At 42.1% G+C, this 25,066-nt stretch overlaps 1 protein-coding gene across 1 annotated transcript in view; it reads left to right on the forward strand.

Annotated features, from left to right (window-relative positions):
• The window catches only part of aacs (acetoacetyl-CoA synthetase), a 91,039-nt gene that overhangs the window by 24,787 nt on the left and 41,186 nt on the right, over window positions 1-25,066 (forward strand). The window contains exons 9-11 of the mRNA XM_057831439.1: window positions 4,163-4,243; window positions 4,329-4,453; window positions 18,639-18,703. Coding sequence (XP_057687422.1) covers window positions 4,163-4,243; window positions 4,329-4,453; window positions 18,639-18,703 — 271 coding nt within the window. The remainder of the gene's footprint in view (window positions 1-4,162; window positions 4,244-4,328; window positions 4,454-18,638; window positions 18,704-25,066) is intronic.

Below are 25,066 nucleotides of genomic sequence, written 5' to 3' on the forward strand. Positions count from 1 at the left end.
TCTTCAGCAGGGACAGGGAAGATGGTTAAAATGGACGGGAAGATGGATGCAGCCAAATACAGGAACATTCTGGAAGAAAACCTGTTGGTATCTGCACAAGACCTGAGACTGGGACGGAGATTTATCTTCCAACAGGACAATGATCCAAAACATTAAGCCAAATCTATAATGGAATGGTTCAAAAATAAACGTATCCAGGTGTTAGAATGGCCAAGTCAAAGTCCAGACCTGAATCCAATCGAGAATCTGTGGAAAGAGCTGAAGACTGCTGTTCACAAACACTCTCCATCCAACCTCACTGAGCTCGAGCTGTTTTGCAAGGAAGAATGGGCAAGAATGTCAGTCTCTCGATGTGCAAAACTGATAGAAACATACCCCAAGCGACTTGCAGCTGTAATTGGAGCAAAAGGTGGCGCTACAAAGTATTAATGCAAGGCGGGCGAATAATATTGCACGCCCCACTTTTCAGTTTTTTATTTGTTAAAAAAGTTTAAATTATCCAATAAATTTTGTTCCACTTCACGATTGTGTCCCACTTGTTGTTGATTCTTGACAAAAAAATTAAAATTTTATATCTTTATGTTTGAAGCCTGAAATGTGGCGAAAGGTTGCAAGGTTCAAGGGGGCCGAATACTTTTGCAAGGCACTGTGTATATATATATATATATGTATATATTAGGGCTATCAAAATTATCGCGTTAACGCGTGGTAATTAATTTTTTTAATTAATCACGTTAAAATATTTGACGCAATTAATGCACATGTCCCGCTCAGAAAGTATTCTGCCTTTTGGTAAGTTTTACAGCAAGGCTTTTTATGCTGTCCAACAGCGAACTCTTGTGGTCGCTTTGCGACATGGTTTATTGTTTTCTTACCAGTTCATTATGGCTGCACAACGTCTCGGGCTGATAATGTTGTGCTTATATGATCCTTGGACAAGATTTATCCGTAAGTATGGTTGTTGTAAAGAATGTACATATTATGTTAGTAAGCGAAATGATATATTTTTTGTATGAGACGCTTTTTGTTTATGTTTAGTGAACCTGTATAGCGTGCTAAGCTAACGTTGTTGCTAATGCAATGCTTGTGTACTTTTATTTTGTAGTTTTACGACGGTCTAAAGAGGACAATGGTTTGAGGCCATTTTATTAATCAGATGAAAAAGGAAGAAAGATTATTAAGGCGTCGTTCACTAGCTGTCTAGCTTTGGAAAAAGTAGACGCTTCGGAGTGAGGACAGCATAGACAGATTTAAATGACAGTAGAGTGAAATGCCCACTACAGTCCTTATGTACCGTATGTTGAATGTATATATCCATCTTGTGTCTTATCTTTCCATTCCAACAATTTATTTTACAGAATATATATATAATTTACAGAAAAATATGGCATGTTTTATAGACGGTTTGAATTGTGATTAATTGCGATTAATTACGATTAATTAATTTTTAAGCTGTAATTAATTCGATTAAAAAATTTAATTGTTTGACAGCCCTTATATATATATTTTTTTAAAATTAAAAACCCAATCCTTTTCACCTGATTTTGTTCATCTGAAAAATGGCGTAATCGAATTGGGGACATCTTAAATATTAAACCCACAAGTTAATATTTCACACTCATGTTACACTATCTCCATATATTTTAGCGGCAATTCCCAAAAATTTCACGTGCGTGTCTGTGCACTTTTGGTTTTGAAGTCGTGCAAACGTCCTCTTACGCGCTTTTCTCATTAGACTTTTTTTTTTTTTTTTTTTTTTTTTTTTAAATATATGCCCTTAACTGCTTCCCGTCTCATGCGCTCCATCAATTTCTGTCCGTTGCACCCCCTGCTTCTCAGTGCGCCTCATAATTGGACGGTAACACTATTGTGAAAACATTTTGCCGATGGCCAATTACGGTGCGGCGGTTATGTTTTTTTCTGCCTGTGTCCCGGCTCTCGTTGTAATAGCTGTCAGGAGACTAAGACGACATCTGACACCGGAGTGGACGCAGATAAAACACACGGCGGCCATGTTGACACCCATTGGTGGCAGCTCGCGACTGTGGAGGAGGAGACGTAGAAGTTCTCTTGACATTTTTTCCCCTTTTTGTTGGGAGAGTTGGGGGTGGGTAATGTTGAAAAGCAGTGAGCGTGGCTTTGTGCCGGATGCGCAGAAAACTGCCAAATTAGTGGCGAGCGCCAACAGATTGCAGACAAACTTTTATGAAGAAAAAGGTAAGGAGCGCCAAATCAATGAATAAGGAAACCCTCATTCCAATCCCTATTAGCTATGAAAATCCAAACCCTAATTTGAAAAACTAATTCTTGTTGTAAGAGTTTTTAATTTCAGTTCTAATTTTAAACCTTATTCCTAGTATGAAACCCTAATTTAAAGTCCTAACCTTGTCTAAAACCTCTACTATTAAATCCAATTGATAATATTGGAACCTAATAAAGGTTTGAAATCCTAATATGAACACGTCCTTCTTTTAAAACCCCTTTTTTTAAACCCTACTTATTTATTTGAAACGTAATTTGCCCATGACACACTTTTTTTTTCCTAAGGACCTTTTTTTGAATGATGAAAAGCAGTGAGCATGGCATGTTGCCGGATTGAACGGAAATGCAAAATTAGCGCAGGGCATCTGGGAGCGCGGCTACGATGAGTGGAAACATGTACAGTGTATCTGCAAAACTTCAAAGCCTAACCCGACTTTGAAACCTTAAAAAGGAAGTTCAGAATTTTTGACATTATACAACCGGTTTAATTAGTCGGTTGAGTTGATTTCAACAAATTCCATGCAGTTTGTCAGATACAGTATTTGTTAGTTTCAGGGCTCCGGAGAGTGGCTAAGCTAGCGCGAGTCAATGGTACACTGCCAGTATAAAACGATATTAACGGATCGAAGACAGTCAAATAAATTCAAAATGCAGATCATTTTCCGAAATAACCATGTGGCCATAACAATGTCACACCAAACTTTAACATTTCATTCTGGAGGACTATTTTTTTAAATGCTTAATGCGACCACAATAGAGAGGAGGGCTTTGGCCACTCGTGCTCATGCTGCATTTGAGGAGAGGAGGGCTTTGGCCACTCATGCTCATGCTGCATTTGAGGAAGATGGGAAGTTTGACTTATCCACTCGGATGGCACCAGTTGGAACATCATGGCAATAATCCCTGCTGCAGCCCAGAGCCAAGCGACAGCCGCTGCAAACCACGCCTCGAACAAACCACGTCACTACAAACTACGCCCACATGATGCTACGTTGGTAGCGTCGGATGCGTTTCATAGATATTACATGTGTATAGAACTAGATGTGAAATGACACTCTGCGGTGTTAGTAAATAGCCACTATCTTAAAGCAGTAGACTTCTCAGGCAGGCTCTGTTGTTGCGAACTTAAGGTGAGTCACTTTCTTTCTAAAATACTCCTAAATTGGCAAAATCTTGATTTGAATCTGTCCTTAAATGCTTACAATGCTGAAACAGTTTTAAAACTTTCACATGTCGAAAGTAGACAGAAGGGAACTAATGCAATAACGGGAGCAATTTTAACAGTTAATTCACAACATTAAATGACTTCCAAACACATCAAAGGTTACAATCTAGTTATGTGTACGCGCGTCCCTACATCCACAATACCCCGGTGTCCAGTTAAGTTTAGGGTAAGGAATTGGGAGTGGTTTATAGGTGGCATGGTTTGTAGCGGCTGTCGCTTGGCTCTGGGCTTCAGTTAGACCCTTCTCCATCATAGCGTTCCAAGCAAATGTAAACAGCAAAGACAGCTGAGAGTGACAAGTTGTTTTTTATTTTGGCCATCAAAAGACATTTTGACCTCCGGTAAACCTGCCTTCCCGTAAGCGATCAAATATTGGAGGAAAAATGACGGCTGAGGTCAATGGCACACACTATAAACTGCCATTCAATCAATAAAATACAAAAATATTTCTGTTGTGGCGATTCTTAGCCCTTTCTTCATGTTGTCCTCCCATGTTATGATGATGGCAGATGGATGCAGTACTGGTTAGAGAACGTGTAAAACGGGAGATGCGAGCAGAAATGCGGAAGTCAAGCAGAAGTACCTTGGAAACGTGTCTATTGGAGTTGGAAACCCTAATTGTGGTTTGGGTTTTGAATTCTAATTTGATGTGTGTGTGTTTGCATGTATGTGTAGGGCACCCTCATCCAGCACCTTAAAGAACACATTCTCCACGGCAACATGAGCAGCAGTGATGTCATCATTTATTACACTACCGTAGGTTGCAACGACGACCGTGCAGCATTGTCATGTTGTGTCGCTTTAACCATTTTAACGGTATGTGTGTGTGCGGCGGTATCAGACGGGCTGGATGATGTGGAACTGGCTGGTGACATCTCTGGCTGTAGGGGCTTCGGTGGTCCTGTACGATGGCTCACCACTCATGCCGTCACCGGACGTCCTCTGGAACCTCACCGAAACTCTGGGGTGAGCGAATGACACCAATAATGTCATGTTTTTCTGAATCTCCATCCATATCATGTGTGGCCATAGAGTGCCAATAAAAAAAGAAGGCAAATGATGATTGCTAGTTGGGTAAAGTACCAGTGGAAAACGTTTCGTATTTCAAGGTGAATTCCTTAGGCTGGCCATATTTTACATTTCAACAGTGTGGTGTGAAAATAGATGTTGTGGTTCAAAAATCATTCCCACACTGTAAATTGAAACCCTAACCCTGGTCTGGACTCATTGCTGGCCACTTTAGAAATCTCCAGTGCTTTCTCGCAAACCATTTTCTAGTGCTTTTTGAAGTGTGTTTTGGGTCATTGTCCTGCTGGAAGACCCATGACCTCTGAGGGAGACCCAGCTTTCTCACATTGGGCCCTACATTATGGTGCAAAATTTGTTGGTAGTCTTCAGACTCCATAATACCATACACACAGTCAAGCAGTCCAGTGCCAGAAGTAGCAAAGCAATTTTAAAACATCAGGGAATCTCCGCCATGTTTGACTGTGGGGACCGTGTTCTTTTCTTTGAAGGCCTCGTTTTTCCCCCCCTGTAAACTCTGTTGATGCCTTTTCCTAAAACTCACTTTTGTCTCATCTGACCAGAGAACATTCGTCCAAAACTTTTTGGGCTTTCTCATACATAAAATCCTTTGTGGTAAACGCTTTTTATCTTGTAAAATCTTTTTCATAATAAGATTACCTTATTTTACAATCTAAGGGCCATATTACACAATTTGTCGATTATTTATCAAAACAGTATTTATTGTTTTTTTAGTTTTCTAAACCTTAACCTAAACCTTAACCTTTCATGTTACATCAGATGTTTGCAAATGTCTTGTTTTGAAAGAACACAAAGAGAATCAATCTTCTGTAATAGAGGTCTGAGGGTTTTTCAAACAGACCCGATACATACAGAATGACAATAGTGTTGCGTCACTCTTTTCTTTTCTTTTCCATTCAACTTGCTCTGGTCCCTTCTGGAATTGCAACAGATCTACTTTTCACAAATGACTCCAAAATACACACAGACTTTGTGTGTCTCCTTCACCTGCATCTGCTCTGCATCTGCTCTTTCTTTTTGGACTACGGTCTGGCTGGCACATTATCAGCTTTGTATTGCAAGGTTCTTACTGTACGTCTTTTTTCATCATTTTTAAAAAGTAGAGGTTAAAGATTCAAATCAAACTTGAAGTTCGGTACTGTATGATACCTGAAGAAGAGTTCTGTTACAAAGTGTGTGTACTTTGTCCCACCCAGAGGTGTGTGACTACGCTGTGCGGAGTTGTTTAAATACGACGTGATGCGTGACCGGGACGCGTTCACTGGAGCGTCAGGTGGAGATAGACGAAGAGACAACAAAAGCCCAATCGCGGCCCATGACTTTGGCGGCAAGCAAACAGAAAAAAAGCCAAAGATTATGCAGCTCGCTCTTCCGTAATGTCTCCTCCGATCAACCGCAGCGGCTTCAATCGCTATGGTAACCACTAATGTCAACTGCCTGGAAAAAAAAAAAAGAAGAAGAATGTAGAGATGTGTGTGTGTGTGTGTGTGTGTGTCCCTCAGGGGAAGCAAACAGGAGTGTGGACACAGAGTGATGGGATTGACTCTGTAGGTCCAGATCAATCCATTTTCATCTTAGCTGTTGATGGGGTTGGAGTGCACAGGTCGCCATGAGTTACATCACAAAGTGAAATACAGTAGAAGTGAACACAATCTGTTCAGGGATGCTGGATTAACCATCCATTTTTCAGGCGTGTTCATCCTGGGGAAAATTGCTACATTTCGTCGGGGTGAGTCCCATAAATTGGCTCTGTTGAGCCTTTTGGAATTATTTGAACATTCAGCCCCTAAAATACAGTTTTGCTTGGCTATTTGAAAGTGGGTAGGTCTATTGCGTAGACCCACAAAAAAGTCACGAGAGGCCATCTCTGAAAACGCATGGAGGATAGCCAGCCATTTGAGTTCAAAGGGACCTTTTCATAATCTTTTTTGCTGTTGCATTTTCTAAGAGTCCTTTGAAATGTCTGGAAATTCGGCACCCACAGTTAGTTAGTAGTAGTAGTACCATGGAATATGGAAGACCTATCAGTCATGATTTGAACCATGAAAAAGTCTCTTGAACACATATTTTTCAATGCATAGGATGTCAGCCAATTTTGTTCAAAATGGCCATTTTAGTTACTTCCAATTGCATTTGTTATAAAAATGAACTCTCAAAATTTTTTTAAAATCTAACACTCCAAGTTCACAGAGCAATGGGAATTTTGGTAGCCATTCCCATCATCAGTGAGACAATAAAAGTCTCAAGAACCCATGCCTGAAACCGTACAGGTAGTCAGCAATTTAAGTTTAAAGCAGTCATTTAAATGGGACATTATATTTCTTTATGATTATTATTATTATTTTTTATCATTATGATTTCAATCCCGGATCGGTCAAGGCTCGTGGTGACAACGACCGCCGTCAGTATTGTGGACCTACAGGCTACCAGTGGAAACTGGACTAATGCTGGTCAAAGAAGGAGAGGAAGATGCTACTGTGTTCGTAGGAAGAAACGAAGAGGAACACCAAGAGTCTAGAATTCAGAGTAGGGACTTTGAATGTTGGAACTGTCACAGGAAAAGGTAGAGAGCTGGTTGACATGATGCAGAGGAGGAAGGTGGACATACTGTGTGTTCAAGAGACCAGGTGGAAAAGGAGCAAAGTTTAGGAGCAGTGTTCAAGTTGTTTGATCATAGTGTCGATAGGAAGAGAAATGGAGTCGAAGTTATCATAAAAGAGGAGTTTGTTAGGAAAGTTCTGGAGGTAAAAAGAGTGTCAGATAGAGTGATGAGCCTGAAGCTAGGAATCAAAGGTGTGATGATCAATGTCGTTAGTGCGTATGCGCCACAGGTAGGATGTGAGCTGGAGGTGGAGAAATTTTGATTGGACCTTGATGAAATGATGCAGAACCTCCCTAAAAGTGAGAGAGTTATCGTTGGAGCAGACTTCAATATACATGTTGGGCAGGTTTGGTATCCAGGAGAGGAATTGAGAAGGACAGATGGAAAAGGATGGAAATGGCTGTCATGAATACTTTCTTCCAGAAGATGCAGGAACGTAGGGTGACCTACAAGAGTGAAGGTAGGAGTACGCAGGTAGACTACATCTTGTGTAGACGGTGTGATTTGAAAGAGATCAGCGATTGCAAAGTAGTGGTAGTTGGTAATGTAGCCAGACAGCATAGTGTGTTGGTGTGTAGGATGACTCTGGTGGTGTGGAAGAGAATGAGGACAAAAGCAGAGCAGAGAACTTGGGCATTTCTGTCCATGTTGTGCCCCTGCTAGATTCCCTGTTTTCTTTTTTGCTTAGTTAAGACTTCTCCTACCCTGGACTGTGTGCCTTCCTGATCTGCGTCTCCAGCTGTGATCTTGCCTCATTCAGTTTTTGAAACATCTCAACATTAAAATACAACGCTTGAAATACAACGCTTGTCATAACCATTTGGTTATTTCTACTCCTCGGAATGTGAGAGCTAATTCCTTTGGAACTGAAGGGCATCTGCAGCGTGAGCCTCATGTTCCGAAATATTTAATTAGCCCCAGACGCTAAATATTTCAGAACGTGACAGTCTAGATCACCACAACAATAATGGTCATTTTGTTAGCTTTCCACTTTTCTCTTTCCAAAATTTTGTACTTCAAAATACTCATCTGAAATCACAACGAGTGACATCGGCGCCGAACAAATGCTATGCTATGACGATTCGACGATTCGGATCCAAGACAAGCCATAAAGAACTTAAATAGAACGTTAATGTCAATACTAAGGTCGTTTTCACAGGCTTAAAGTACATTCATTAACTTCAGATACCTTTCAGTGGATTTTTCTCCCGATTTCCATCTCTGCGCCGACTTACTCGGGCGCAAGCTTTCAACAGAACAACTGATGTGCTTTTCAAAATAAAGCGTATGAAGAAACAATTTGTGTTTGACGTGCTATTTCAGACAACTGCAAATATTAGTGTGTAAAAAATGAGCTTCATATATTCATTTGGACGTCATTTTAAGTTATACAAATTATAAATGAGAATGGATCTCTAAATCTTAAAAAAAAAAAAAAATCTCATTTGCAAGGCGTGGCGGCTTTTATTTTGGTGTGACGTGGTGACTTTTATTTTGGTGTGATGGTGCGCCACGATCTTTTATATGTATGGGAAACTGACATCACCTAAGGGGCATCATGGCACGTTAAAATTCTAGCCACAAGAATGCACCCATTCCTCCACCCTTACTATACATTAGGGCTGCAGCTATCGAATATTTTAGTAGTCGATTAATCGGTGGAATAGTTAGTTCGAATAATCGAGTAATCGGATAAGGAACATGAAAAATTAAAATACCTGAGCTAAGCCTCAAACAGTATAAATTTATTTTGAAATATGAAATCGAAAAACAAAAGAACAATTGGCTAACTTACATTGAAAAAGTCAGCTAGCTTAAATGCTACAAAATGCTAAAGTTCTTTTTTACAATGTTCTAAACAAATGGTTCAGACACATATTCCCACAAAAAACGCCAAAATATACCTATAAACTAAATTATGAATGCATTAAAAAACATTAGCTCAAACAAAAACTTAACTCACGTTGGTCTTAACAGGGAGCAGTTGGATTCAGCCAAGTGAAAAGAGGCAGACCAGAGGGCAGTGTATCTACCCTAATCAATAAAACTAAATGCAAACACTTTCAAAATAAACCATTACAACGCCACTTTAATTAAACGAATACTCGAGGCAACAAAATATAATTCGAATATTTTTTTCTCATCGAATACTCGAGTTAATCGATTAATCGTTGCAGCACTACTATACATCAACTTTCAAGAATTTAAAAAGTGATTTCCTTTCATACAAATGACATACTATTTATGTTGATATGTACGGTACACAAGAAAGTCCGCCCATCTCATCAGACCATAGGACATGGTTCTAGTAATCCATGTGCTTTGTTGACATGCCTTCAGCATGTTTCCGTGCTTTCTTGTGTACCGTCTTCAGAAGAGGCTTCCTCGTGGGGTGACAGGACATTGTAAAGATGTAAGAAGCTTTCAGAGTCAATATTTGCATATGTGAGTAAAGTTTGTTCTACATATGTACGTTAAAACGGTTTCAACATTTGAAGGCATTGTGTTTTCTTCTTACGAGTCATTTAAAAAAATGATCCCCCCCCCCCCCCCCCCAAAATATATCTTTTTATCGTTTAGTCTTTTCTACCGTCATCGCTCGAGAGAAAGTCACGTCAGCCCGTCACGATGCGCAACTTCCAGTTTTGACGTGTCTAGTCTGGTGGCCTTTGAATACTGAAAAGCGCCATCTGCTGTTTGGGAGTGGACAAATGGCAGCCCCATATCGTCTGAGTTGAATGAAAAGAGAGTGCAGTTTGATACACAAGAGAAAGCGCACTAATCCGCAAGAGAAAGTAGTTCGAGAAGCAAGAGAAACCAGTTGGATCTGCAAGCGAATAAAAATCGATCTGTAAGCACATCAAACCTCTTTCTTATATGATTGTTTTTATTTGCAAACCACGCTTTTTCTCTTTTTAGTTTTAGCATAATTCTAACTCCATAAGGTAGTGCTTCGTCACGCGAAAAAAAACATGTAAACACGAAGAAGAATGCAAGCGCACACACAAGGAAGAGTGCATTAATGCCCACTAAGAAGTGGGTGAGAGATGAGTGGGAGAGAGGGAGGAGATTGTTTATAGCTGCAAGCCTGCGGCACGTTTATTGCTCGTGAAGCATCCACAGAGGTAACTCCTTGTAAATAACACCTTTTGTACTGTCTATCGTGCGTTTTCACTTGTGGTCGAATACTTGGGGCGAGTTTATGTGATTGTTTTTGAAGATGTGCAGACGCTACCTGATACATGGATACATGCTAATCGTTTGTGTGGATTGATATTGCTGTATCAGCAGCTAGTTATAAACGCAAATTTGAATTGCTATTATTGAAGATGAAACTGATTTAATTTCATTTTTATTTTAGTTTCATTCTGCAAGTGTTGATGTATTCATGAGGAGCTGAATAAAGTCAGCAAACCACATGGACGTCTGACATCGTCATTTCAGAGCTTGGTTCGCTGTAGGACTTAGCTCTTGGCGAGGGCAGTACAATGATGTGTAATACATGTTTTTGGGTAGTTATTTTTAGATTTATCGGTACTTAAATGGTTAATTCCGACTTAAGTGGAAATTTGGGTTATGTCGCCAGCGTAGGAACAGAACCCGTTCATAATCCGAGGACTACCTGTATTTCTGTCATGAGTGGACCAACTCAAATGTCTCAAAAAGTTCTGTCAGAAAAGAGGATTGAAAAACGCCATTTTGCTTCAAAACAGCAAGGCCAGGGTCATCTTGCCCATTTCCAGGATCATTCAAAGACAAAATCCTAACAGTTTTGTCTGATTGCCACCAAACGTGATTCATGTATACTAGACAGATGGATGACACTAAATTGCAGAGCCAGCACGGTAAACAAGTTTGACTCCTGGCCGTAATACCGATCTAGGGCCGAACATGTCGTATGTGACAAAGATCTTACCCTAAAGATTGTGGTACTGTATATGTTTTTATGAGATTCCTTACCCTGGTAAGAGATTACCATCAACGTACGTTTAAAAAGAAACTGTGAGTCGCCGTAAATGTCAATTATAGGACGTAATAAGGCGAGTGGACGAGTGGAAATCCAAATCAAAAGGCAGGAGGACTCACTGTGAGTTTAAGACTCTCGGAGGCTCTGACAGATTTAGCCCCAATTAAACGCTCCAACCTCTCTCCGCAGGGCGAGGGTGTAAAAAATGTTCTTGTCAGCCTCTCCCACAGGGCTTTACCCGCCCCCTATTGCGGCACTGCAATGTGGGAAATGTGTCTGCACCCTAATTGGTTAAAAAAAAAAGTTTCTTCCTCTTTAAAAGCTCCTATCCGTCTTGGTGTCATGGTGGCAGCTCCTCTCCGGGGTCATTTGTGCCAAAAAGTTCACACACCTATATCCCGCCTCATTAAATTTCTGTCATTATAGTAATCAATTAAAGCAACACTAGGTTTTTTAACAAGTCACTTGCTATCTTCACACAAGATCCAATAAGTCCAAAACTCCAAATTTCCGGTGAGATGTGAAGGGAGCTCATTAGTTAGCATTTTTTCCTTTTAAAATGTGACATGTCTCCCACCACCGTTTCCCATCAGTGTCAAAAAGACTGCAACGTTCTTTTGCTGACGGCAACGTGCCATTTGGAGCATATGGCCTTTAATCGTCGCTCTTTTGCTGACCGCAGCACGCATATTAGTCAGGACTCGGGAGCTGAAGTGACTCTGTGGAGATGGGGCTTCTCCAGGGACCAGTGCGGGTGACGATAGCCACAAAAGTTAAGCTTAAAAAAAGAGATGAATTTGACCAAGATTTTCTGTTTTTGAAGCTAATTAATGTGTTGAGGAAATAAACTATATCTAAAATGGTTTATATTTTTTGGACTGTTTCTAGGGGTTTTTCAAAGGCACCCCCTCCTCCTATTTTGTGTTAAAAAGAAAATCCATACCAAGATGCCATGCCCGATAAGAAACAGGAATTCAGCCCCTTTGGTTTCGAATAGCCTTTTGTAAATTCTTGCCCAGAAGCCTGTTTTACAACACAAAATTGAGTTGACATATCTATTAGGAGCAGGGGCACTGGAAATCACCCACAGCAGGGGGTGCTGAAGATCTTTTTTTGTTTTTCCCCATTCAAAATCAGCTGTTCTGATCCAAATTTGTCATGCTCGCGCGTTTTCTCCATACAAGTCGTGCACAACGGCAGTAACCACTCATGCTGGATAGTTTACGCGCTACTACAAAGACAGAGTTCTATTTCACCGACAGTGTGTGTTGGGAGTTTTTAGATTGGAAATAAAAGCGTCCGTGTATTATCATGCAATTCCTCGCAGCTAGATGGCGTAATGACACACAAACACATCTGAAAACTAAAATGTCCAATAAATTTAACACCCCCTTCTTACAAATAGTGCCTTATTCAATGTGACCCCGTAGTAGGTGGTGACCATGTTATTAAAAAAATGTTTTCAACATATATATTTAATCCCCAAAGTAAAATACACCAAATTGGATAGTCCCCGGGTTAAGAATGAGTTCTGTTCCTACGTAAACCGAATTTCCGCTGAAGCCGAAATTAACCCCTTAAGTACCCCACAATAACTCTCCAAAAGTATGGTATTTTGTAATGATGGAAGATACACAGCCCTCTAGTGGCAACGTTGGGTCTGGCTGGACTGTCACCTTGTACGACTGAGATGCAGACTTCTGACATGGATAAAGGATAGCTGCGCTCTGGTTTGGCCCACATAAGACTGCAAGTTGTTTCAGCTAATATATCTTTGTGTGTGCTTTTGTAATTAAGTTTACAGCTACAGTTTGTGGAGTTACGTGTGAGCGATTTGCTATGAGAATTGTAAATACGTTAGCATTCCATAACATTTAAGATAGCGGACTTTTGTTTGGCAAATTAGGCTAATCTACTGAATTTACATATTAATCAGACCAGATGGACGTTTGAACAATTGTTTTGTGTCAAGAGTTTTATTGTTAAAATTTGTGTCGTTTTGAACATAAGTGTACATGTGTGTTACAGCTTTCCAAATTGTCAAAAGTAAAGGAAACTAAAAGGTTCAAAAAGCACAATTGCCTTGTTTGCTGTCCGTAAAGCTGAACAACTTCACGTTTAGTGAGGACAGAACACGTCGAATTAGTTTTTCTCAATAGCTTTGGAACGTTTTTAAGATCAGAAGTGAAATTCTCAAAACTACTTGTTCAATCCTCACAACTTGTTGCACAAGTAGCAAAACAACCTGGATTATCTGCAAAAGCCAGTTTTTTTGTGCAAAATACTTAGTCCATCGCTCAAATTTTAATTTCTGTGTCAATGAACGTATCAGTGCTGTCTGAATAACAAGTCCTTGTCTCATTGCATACAGACAAGATAGTCAAATTCATTAGTCGTGCTCTCAATTGAACAGTCACTCTGGTGGAAGGCTCTGATGCTGAAGATGGTGTACGTAAATTTTGATGAAAATTGCAAATTACATCTTTGTGTGTATGAGATTGATTGCAAGAGACTGGACAAGATTCAGTTTACACTTTTACTGTTTTTACAATCTTTACAGACCATATCATTGCGATACAGAGACGAGCAAAAGACAGCATTGAGTGTCAGAAAGAAAAAACAAAAAACAAAAGCAAGACTAGACATTTGGAACAACTGAACTTTGAGTGATACATGTCTGGATTTTTTTCCCCATTCTTCCTGCACATCTTGACCTTCCTCCCTGTTGGGCCACAAATTTTCCTCCACGTCACAATGGATGTCCTCTCTTGTGAATGCCTTAACCAGCCTGTGCAGGCATCTGCTGTGATGTCGTCACTGCATGCTGCATCCAGAAGAGTCATCTGAGTGTGAGGCTGGCGATCATACACTTGCCATCTCCATGTGGGGAAAAATTATTCTATGGGATGGAGAAATGGGAAGTATGGTAGAAGGAACTCCTTTACCATTCCGTTGTGGGTTGCAAACCATTCCCTGATTACATTGGAGTGGTGGAAACCCACATTGTCCCAAACTATGACAAACTTTGGCAGGTGAAAATAAGTTACATAAAAACGGTAACCAAAATGCTTACAAATAAGCACATGCATGTTGACATAATTTGACAACATGTTCATGCATTTTGCATCTAAATCCTTATGCAATAAAGTAGTGACTAAAAGTTGAGAGCGATGAGACTATTCAATAGAGACCCATGATCAACCATTTTGATCATCTTGACAGATGCAACTGATAATGTCGGAAACAGCAGAGAATTGTACAAAATAATTTGCATGGATGCACAAAAACATGCAACATGCAAATGAGAAACTGCTTTTTTGATGTGCATTAGTGATACGATGTGGCGAGGATTGAATAAGTAGTTTTGAAAATGTCAATTCTGATCTGAGAAACGTACCAAAGCAATTGAGAAAAACTAATAAAATAAAAAATAAGATACCGTGAGGTACAATGAAGTACTGTTTAAGCGACTTAAAAAAAATAAAAATAAAAAAAAAACGACTGAAGACAAAATGGCGGACGAGACTCCGGCGTCTTAAAGTCGAAATTGCGCAAGTCGAGTACTTCATAACCCGGGGACTACCTGTATTTACCAAAACACTTGTTTTTCTCCCCAACAGTTGAGAGCACCCCACTTCCCACACCACTGATTTAGTGTATACCAAATTAAAAAGTCTCAAGAAGTCACAGGAAGTGCTGTTTTATGGTTATTGCCAAGGGAAAAGTCTTAGACGAACTCCTAAGTGATTTTGTGAATTCAGATTCCACGGCCAATATCACTTAGCAATGGGACAGTTGTAAAACACGTCAATCATGAGTAGACCCACAAAGTCTAAAGAGGCTATATGTGAAAATTTAATCTTCTAGCAGTGTTTTTTTGGCAGCTCCTTTAATTTTTGTCTTCGTCTTTTGGACGAAAATACTTATTCATTTTAGTCATTTCAAAATGTGTTCGTCTTCATCTAGTTTTAGTTGACAAAATCTCATACAAATTTCGTCTAGTTTTAGTTGACAGTTGCTCAAACTCTTTTCGTCCCTAAAATTCAAACTTTTTAGTCCAAAAATGAATAAAGGTTTCCAACAATTTCGAATTAACATAGACAGACGAGCACACATTGTAGCGTCTACAACAGTGCTTCTCAATTAATTTCTGTTACACCCCCCAGGAAGACGTGAACGCTTCGCATCCCCCCAACTCTCTGCCGCCACTGTAACTAGTATCATTTGTCTATGAAATTATTATTATAAGTACACTTCCTCATAAAATCATGTCCTTTTGAATGTTGAAGGGAGAAAAATTAATTTAGATCAACTTAAAATTAAGTATAACTTTATTAACATTACTTAGTTTGTAACAGAAAAGACTTAAAGCGCATCAAATGGTCTGAATGTATTAAATTAAAAAAAAAAAAAAGTCACATCCAAACTTAGAGTTGTCGGACCCGACTTTGAAAATGACGTGATCGGACCCGATCGATCGGGATCGATCGGGTCCGATCACGTCATTTTCAAAGTATCGAAATCGGCAAAAAAATATCGGCCATGCCTTTTTTGAATAGAGATATATATTTTTTAATTAAATCGTTTTCTAATTGTATTTAACGTTACAGACATAATATGTTACACTCATCCAGAGTCTTTAGTTTAGGCTTAAGGTAGGGTTATCAAATGTATCCCAATAACGGTGGTAATTAATTTTTAAAAAAATGTATCACGTTAAAATATTTAACGCAATTAATGCATGCACTGCACGACCCACTCACGCATTGTCGCACTCAATCTGTAATGGCGCCGTTTTACCTATATAAAGAGATAAAAGACAGCGTAAAATGAGTAGAGTGAATTTTGGCAGCCTTTGGAGCCTTTTTTTAATTGGCTAAAGCCTCACAATTCCTTTCCCTACGATTAGAAATATCATGGGAAGCAATGTGGGGAAGCAAGGTAGCAATTGATGTTTTTCTTAACACCTTATGTTATTTCCCAACGCAGAGAAGATATATAAATTGGTAGCACTACGCACAGTCATAGTTCAACTTCCCATCATGCATTTGGGCATGGCTACAGTATCATTTACTGAAAGCTCAACAAATACACTAGATGGCAATATTTAGTCACAATATACAAAGTCACAAGTCTTTCTATCCGTGGATCCCTCTCACAGAAAGAATGTTAATAATGTAAATGCCATCTTGAGGATTTATTGTCATAATAAACAAATACAGTACTCATGTACTGTATGTTGAATGTATATATTCGTCCGAGTTTTATTCATCTTTTTCTTAATGCATTGCCAAAATGTATATGATTGGGAAAAATTATCGGGAATGATTGGAATTGAATCGGGAGCAAAAAAAAGCAATCGGATCGGGAAATATCGGGATCGGCAGATACTCAAACTAAAACGATTGGGATCGGATCGGGAGCAAAAAAACATTATCGGAACAACCCTAAACCAAACTGTAAAAATACTCTCAAGGTACATTTTTTGACCTGAAAAATAAAATAAAATAAATGAATAATAATAAAAATTCAAATTGATTAGCATCATTAACTCAAAAGGACAATATGCCAAACAATTTGACCGAAAAAACAAAAATTAATAGAACAAAAACTACAATGTCATTGGACAGAGGGACAGTTTTTATTTTTGCTGCAGGCAGTATCAGCTTCTCTGCTATGGTGTGAAGTTATTTTTCACTGAGCAACTTGGTAGGCCACCTTATATGATGCTAACAGTGCTTGCTGGTTTACTGATGTAACACTGACAAAGACGGAAGATTGTTGGCATGTTTTTGTAGAAAAAAAATCAAGCGGTTGATCAATGTATTTGTGGTCTAATGTCTTTAAGTGACGTCTTCATTGATTTGGCTTCCGGCTGTCCGCTGCAAACATATTTAGACACAGTAAAGAGACTGGTCTTTCCTCATCTCCCATTATTTAAGGTCATTGCCAAAAGCCAAATGCTACATACGCTTTGTCATATATCCGTGTCTCAGCTCTTCATATCTCCAGGTCTCTTTGCTTTGTGCTCATGTTTAGTTAAAAAATATTGTGCACACACTGAAAATGAGAGCGCCACTGCCACCCACTGACTTGATGTGCAATTACACTTTATTCTCGTATGTCAAAAAAGTATGTGCCCCGAGGTCACATTGCTTTGCGCCCCCCTGGGGGGAAACACCCCACAATTGGAGAAGTACTGGTCTACAAGGACAATGTCAACTATGTGTTGATAATACACACTCAGCAGAAAAACAGTACAATATTTTCAGTTAAACCCAACCAGAAGCCACAAACTATGTAAAAAAAAAAAAAAAAAAAAAAAAAAAAAAGTTAATGCTTTACACACTAAAATCGATGCTAATGCTAAAGCGAATGCTATGCTCATGCGACAAGTTACATTTTTTTGTGTGATGATCACTCCGCAAATACCTTTAATGGCTAAAGCAACATTGCAAAATATCTCTTCCCAAGATAAGAAAACAAATTTTACCATGTGTTTCCAAAAGAGCAAGATGGAGCGAGGCCGAGCTTGAAACACATCCTAAACTCCGGTGAGGAGAGCGAGGGAGAGCAGCACATCTCACATGAGTGACACGACCCAAACACTGCTATGATGCAAGCTGACGTACTCCACGTAAAATATGAAAATGTCACGAATTGTGAACATGACAGAAACTGCGTTGCATTTTCATCTCGTTGTCTCCACAGACGAAAGCTGGCATTCGTCTCGTTATGTCCTAGTCTCCCAAGCCAAGTTTTTAGCTTATCATGTCATCGTCATGAAGAAATTGTTAGTCGACAAAATATTTTCGTTACCATTGTTGACGAAAACAACAATGCCTCTTAGGCATTTTAGCTATTTCCTGGAGTACTTAAATGAACTCCTCGTGGACTTTGTCATGTGGCTACCTAATTGAAAAGATAAATATAAATGGTGCTTAACCGTGATAATTTGTTACAGTGTCTCCTCTGACGATTATGAAGGTGACAGCCTTCACCCTGTACTTTCAAAAGCAGTAAAAAAAAATATTAGCATGATTGTCCTGTTTGAAGCTTGCTATAAGCTTTCAGAAAACTGATTCAAATCTTAAAAGATAAAAAGAAAGACTTGAGAGATTTTTTTTTTTTTGGTCATTTTTTGTCTCGATCAAAATCAGTAAAGTTGTGACACGGTTCTTTTGAATGGTTGATATCAGCAACATCAATGTCAGCTTGAATGCTTCATTTGCTGATTTCATTGCTGCTAGTTTATGTAAAGTTCACCTTTTTGAGATAAAGAGGCCAAATAACATGAAGCTGAGGTAGAAAAATCAGCACTTTCGTGTTTTCATCATCAAAACACCATTTTTTGAGGTTTTGAGATTTTGTATTTAACTAATATTCAAGAATTTCTGCCAATGATAAATAGACATCCCAACTATTTAAACTGTGAAGGATGGCAGTGAATGTTAATTTTTCAGTGCCATTGATGGCTTGAGATGTCCAAACCTACTTATGTGAATGAATATTTTCTGTGTCCTCTGCTTATTCAGCATCAGCATCTTTGGCACTGGAGCAAAGTGGCTGTCCGTGCTGCAGGAGAGGAACCTTAAACCTGGTCAGAAACACCCCCTTGCACATGCACAAGTGCTTTACATGCACGTACACACACACGCACTCACACACACACACACATGGAAAGAGCTCCACAGTAGTGAAGCTTGCTACCCCTTGCCGTGCCTCCAGGTGTCACGTCCAAATGTCAGCCCAGGGAAAAGGGCCCCTCCGTTGAGGCTGCTATGAAAGAAGCTGTTATGATTGTGGGTAGAGAACCCCAAAACAGGCATGTGAGATAGTGAGGTTAGGAATTAAAGCAGTTTATCATTCACAGAGCTTTGGAGTCTGTGGCGTGTAGAGTCTGGGTGAAGGTACCATAAACAACAGGCGTGGACGAGATCCTGGAACAAATCAAATAGGTCGATGATCAGATGAGTCCACACAGAAAAATTCACAACGTGAAAAGGCACTAACAGTGAACTGAAAGAGATGATCAAGCGACATGGTGGAAATCTTACTGGCTTATGTAGGCAGATGGTGATTGGTGACACTTGCAGCTGCTCCACCCGTCAAGTATTGGCCCTGTAATGGGATGACAGACAAGACACACACACACACAAACACACTTGCCCAGCCCGGGGCCTGACAGTACCCCACCTCCTATGCGCACCACCAGGCACGCGACGCAGACGATCCGGGTACGCCTGATGGAAATCCCGGATAAAGGACCGAAAGAGGATCTAGCGTGCCGGGACCCAACTATGCTCCTCCAGGCCATAGCCTTCCCAATCCACCAAATACTGCAGGCCACGGCCCCGGTGCCGGACAGCCAGAAGCCTCCCCACCCTGAAGACCGTCGACCGACAGAGAACACAGAATTGGGGGCGGGGGCAAGGGACTCATCCCGACAGGTTTTACTAGGGACACGTAAAAGGTTGGATGGACGCAGAGGGCCGCAGGGAGCTTAAGGCGTACGGCGCATGGGTTGATCACTTTGACAATCTCGTAAGGGCCGATGAATTGTGGGGTCAACTTCCTTGAGTCAGTCTTGAGCGGCAGATCCCTGGAGACAACCAGACTATTTAGCCAACTTTGTAGGTAGGTGCTGGCGCGCGGCTGTGGTTTGCCTGTTTCTGGGTACGCGTAGATTAACGACTTAGCTTAGCATGGGTTTGTTTCCAGACCTTGGTACACTCGGCAAGGTGTGCTTGTATCGAAGGGACAGCTATCTCGGCCTCCATAGATAGGAAAAAAGGAGGCTGATAGCTGAGCGAGCACTGGAAGGGGGACAGGTTGTAAGATGTGTTAGGTAGCGAGTTATGTGCATACTCAAACCAGGGCAGCTGATCCCTCTAGGTGGTTGGACGGGCCTGGGTGGTGCAACGGAGCGCCGCTTCCAACTACTGGTTCCCATGTTCACACTGTCATTTGGTCCGGGGGTGAAAACCAGAGGAGAGGCTCGTAGTGATACCGAGAGCGGAGCAGAAGGCTGACCAGACGTGCGAGGTGAACTGGGGTCTGCGGTCCGAGACGGTTGGCCGGAATCCAGTGTGAAACACTTGCTCGACCATTAAGTCTGCTGTCTCCTTGGCTGTGGGGAGTTTGTGGAGGGCGACGAAGTGAGCAGCTTTGGAGAAACGGTCAACAATAGTTAACCCTTTAACACCTAAGCCTATTTCGGCCGAATTTGCATGCCTTTGATGTTGCCTTTATATTTCAAAGAAAAAATTGTTCACAATGGCCAAGTTGGGTCCCTTTTTTCAGTATACCTTGAACTTCATGTCCAAACTGTTTGTTTTCTTCACTGACCAATTTTAATCCACATTTTGGACCCAAAAAGACAAAAAAAATCCCCAAATCTTTTTTCAAAGTTTGTAATGTTGCTGTCCCACTGACAACCAAACGTGCTCGACCAATCGTTTTGAAGCTTGATAATATTTAACTTGCTAGGATAAACATTCAGTAGAAAAAAATAAGATTGAATAGTTTTATGTTTGACAATTCAACACAAGCAGCAGGTATGGTCATAGGCGTTTTTGGCCTTTACACATACTATGGTCAAAACAGGTTATATACAGTGCAAAATAGTGAGAAAAAATATTATCATTCATATTATATCATCCAATAAATATATCATTCAACACAAAAAGGGTTTGGAGGATATCTCTTTGTGAAGTTAGGTATTGTACCCATCACCTTATCAAAGGTATATATGTACATGCAATCAAGCTTCTCGAACACACATCTATATAAAAATTGAAAAGAGTCATAGTGAAGAAAAAAAAATACATATAACATTGAAAAAAAGAAAGTATTTTCAAAAATACTGACAAGTAGTTCAGTTCAATATAATTTTTTCAGGCATGCGACCCAATAAAGTTTTTTTCTTTTTTTGCGCACTCAATAAAGTTTGTTTTTGAACAGGTCACTGAGCTCAGTGAGCTGCATCACATACAATGTCACACAGCCTACTCATCCGCCGTTTGAGCGCTGCTGTTACTTCTACTCGCCGAGACGCCGACTAATCCGAGGAAAACAACGACAAATACCTATTCCTTGAGTTAATAAAAAATGCATTTGCTTGCGCTAAATTTAGTTTTTGATTCATTCTGCATGTTTCAAATTCGCTCGCGCAATCCAACCAGTGTTTATGCCTCCTTTTCCGTAGTTGGCGCCTAGCTCGGCAATTTATTAAAAATGTTCACATTAGGTTTGTCCTTCTTGACATCACAACGACTCTTGGGATATGTAGTCTTTTGTGCTGCTTTTGGTTTTGAAAAAGGACAAGAAATTATGGAAATATGGAGATAGACACATGGTCCATGGGTTTTAATGCATATTTATGAGTGCAATAAAACTATAAAACTCAAAGGACATTATCTCCCGTTTTACTTGGTCGATTGACTTCAAATAAAAACTGGTGTGGACATCAACTTCCGTACTTTCAAATGAGAGCAACCAGGGGCACGTGCGTGACGTAATTACAGCGTTACGAGGCTTCAAAGATGATATGCGTAAACGTGTCGCATCCGACACGTTCGGTGTTAAAGGGTTAAAATGACAGTATGACCCCAAGATGGCAGGAGTCCAGTGACAAAGGCTACGCCAACGTGAGCCCAAGGACTGCTCGGTATCGGCAGGTGGAGGAGCAGGCCTGAACTTGACTTGGTGGACGACTTGCTATGGGCACTCACGTGGCAGGCAGAGACGAAGGACCGGCAATCCTCCCTCATTGTTGGCCACCAGAAACGCTGACGCAAAAACAGCCAAGATGCGGGTGATACCAGGGTGGCAGGTCAGGCGGGAGGTGTGGGCCCATTCCAGCACTTTGGGACTGACTGAGTCGGGGACAAACCGATCACTTTGCGTTCCCTGTGGGGGGTCTGGATACTGGCCCTGAGCCGCCAAAACCTCAGCCTTCAGGTCCATCATTGTGGCAGCCACCACGCAGGATGGAGGGAGGATAAGTGCCTATTGAGAATCGACTGGTTGGTACAAGTGAGACTGGGCATCAGCCTTCCCATTTTCTGAGCCTGGGACATAGGACAATGTGAAATCGAATCTGTTAAAAAACAGGGCCCAAATGGCTTGATGGGGGTTCAGTCTGCGGGCTGACTTGAGATTTTTGTTGTCTGTCCAAACCACAAATGGATGGCGTGTTCCTTCCAGAAGGTGGTGGCATTCCTCCAGGGCCAACTTTACCTCCAGCAGCTCACGATCCCCAATCCCAAGTTGCAGTCTGCGGGAGTAAGCCTATGGGAGAAGTAGGCCCAGGGGTGTACCTTCCCATCCCCCAGCTTACGCTGTGAGAGGACAGCACCCACCCCCAGCTCTGAAGCGTCCACAATGCGGGGTCTGGATGAGCGAGCACAGGAGCCGACTTGAAGCGTGCCGCAAGGTCGCAGATGGCAGTCTCAGTGGTATCTGACCACAGGAACTGAGTGTTGGTGAACGCGAGGGCTGTGAGAGGGGCCGCTATCTGGCTGTAACTGCGGATTATTCGCCGATAAAAGATTGCAAACCCCAGGAAGCGCTGCAGCTTGCCGCACGTGCTGCGCGTGTTCTGCGGCGGTACGAGAGAAGATCAGTATGTCGTCCAGATGGACAAAAAAGAACCTGTTCAGCATGTCCCGAAGGACGTGGTTGACGAAGGCCTGGAATATGGTTGGGCGTTGCAGAGGCCAAATGGCATCTTTAGTTATCCGAAATGGCCCAGAGGGGTGGTGAAGGCAGCCTTACATTCATCCCCCTCTCTGATGCGAACCAGGTGGTAAGCATTGCGGAGGTCCAGCTTGGTGAAGATGCGGGCGCCATGGAGCAGCGTAAAGGGAGAATCAGTGAGCGGCAGAGGTGATCTGTTTTTGACTGTGATGTCGTTCAGACCCCGGTAATCAATGCAGGGCCGTAGCGTGCCATCCTTCTTCCTGACGAACCAACTGGGGAAGAGGACGGGCAGATGATGCCTGCAGCCAATGAGTCGGCGATGTATCTGTAAAGGGCCCCCTGCTCGGGCTGCGAGATGTTGTAAAGGCGTACCGTAGGCAGAGTGGCACCCGGCAGGAGCTCAATGGCGCAATCATACCGGCAATGAGAAAGAAGGGCTGCTGCGTGTGTCATGTACGAGACGGAGGAACTAGTTGCGTATCGCAGACACAGGACTTTATTGATTTTGACAGGCAAAGGAAACAATCAGGTCAAGCGGTAATGGCTAGTTGGCATGCAAACATATGCTGAATCGCTGACGACCTGACACTGGATGTTGTCTGCTCGAGGCTTATATAGTGTTCTCAGTTGTTCTTTGTGACATAATAAAGGGTACACAGTAACATGTGACGAAAGCCTTGTGATGCATGAGTGTGATGCAATAGCTGAAACATTAATAGCTGCAACATTAATACATGCAATATGATGAAACATTAAAAGGTTAAACATTCATACATGACAGAACCCCCCTCTCAAAGGACGGCTCCAGAAGTCCCAAGGATTGAGCCCACCAAGGGCTACTAATCATGGCCATGGCCTCATCCACTGAGGGCATTGGCTCAATCTCAGTCCATGGCCTCATCCACCGAGGGCATTGGCTCAATCTCCTCCTCGCCAGTGGAGGAATACACTACCGATGCCACAGGGTCGGGTTCAGAGTCAGTCAGATGTAGGCATGGGCTGAGAGCAAGCCGCTCTAGGTCAACCCCGCCGGCCGGACGGTTGGTCCGGATGGAGGCGGTGGAAGTCTGATATGAGGGTCCGATCTACAATCCGCCCAACTGGAACCCACATCCTCTCCTCAGGACCATATCCTTCCCAGTCCAACAGATATTGGAGGCCCTGCCCCGGCGGCGTGACTTGAGCAGGCGGCGAACTGTGTAGACAGGACCCCCGTCCACCAGGCGAGGAGGGGGAGGTGGTGCTGCATTGGGGACCAGGGGGCTTTCATGGACTGGCTTTAGTTTGGAGACATGGAAGGTTGGGTGAACCTTCATAGACCTGGGTAGTTTGAGTCGGATAGCTGATGGGCTGATGATCTTTTCGATGGGAAACGGACCAACGAACCTGGGTGCCAGTTTACGTGATTCCACTTGGACTGGCAGATCCCGGGAAGAAAGCCATACCTTCTGGCCCACTTGGTAAGCAGGGGCTGCTGTCCGTCTTCGGTTGGCTCTGATGGCATAACCAGAAACAGACTTTAAAAGGGCGGTACGGGCTTGAGACCAGATTCGGCGACATCTCCGTAGACAGGGTTGGGCGGAAGGGCAGGAAGCGTCTCCCTCTTGGCTGGCGAACAGGGGCGGTTGATCGCCGAAGACAGTGTGAAAGGGAGAATGGCCAGTGGCAGAGCTGGGAAGGGAGTTGTGAGCGTATTCCACCCACAGCAGATGTTGTCCCCAATAATAGGGGTTGCATGAAGCCATGCAGCGGAGGGATGTCTCAAGCTCTTACATGTGGCCTTTCCGACTGGCCGTTAGACTGGGGGTGATAGCCTGACGTGAGGCTCGCCGTGGCTCCCAGGAGGCGGCAGAACTCCTTCCAGAAGGAGGATGCAAACTGCGGACCCCGGTCAGATACGACATCCCTTGATAGTCCGTGGATTCGGAACACCTGTTCCATAACCACCTGTGCCGTCTTCATAGCAGTGGGCAATCTTGGCAGCGGGATGAAGTGGGCGTGTGACACCAGGGTGACAAGCCAGGTGGGAGTTGTGGCCCCACTGGATGACCTGCGACCTCAGATTATCAGGAACAAAGAGGCGATCAGTGGGGCAGGCGCTGGGGCCTGGCTGATCCCGGATGGCTTCTTTAACCTGCTCCTCAATGTCCCAGATCAGCGTGGAAATTAGGCAGGAATCCGGGGAATGGGCTCAAAATCCTCCACTAGTGCTTCATCCTTCGGGAACCAGGGTGGTAAGAGAGGGTGTAATTGAAACGTG

The sequence above is a fragment of the Corythoichthys intestinalis genome, chromosome 3 (assembly GCF_030265065.1).
Source record: "Corythoichthys intestinalis isolate RoL2023-P3 chromosome 3, ASM3026506v1, whole genome shotgun sequence".
NCBI classification, from domain to species: Eukaryota; Metazoa; Chordata; class Actinopteri; order Syngnathiformes; family Syngnathidae; genus Corythoichthys; species Corythoichthys intestinalis.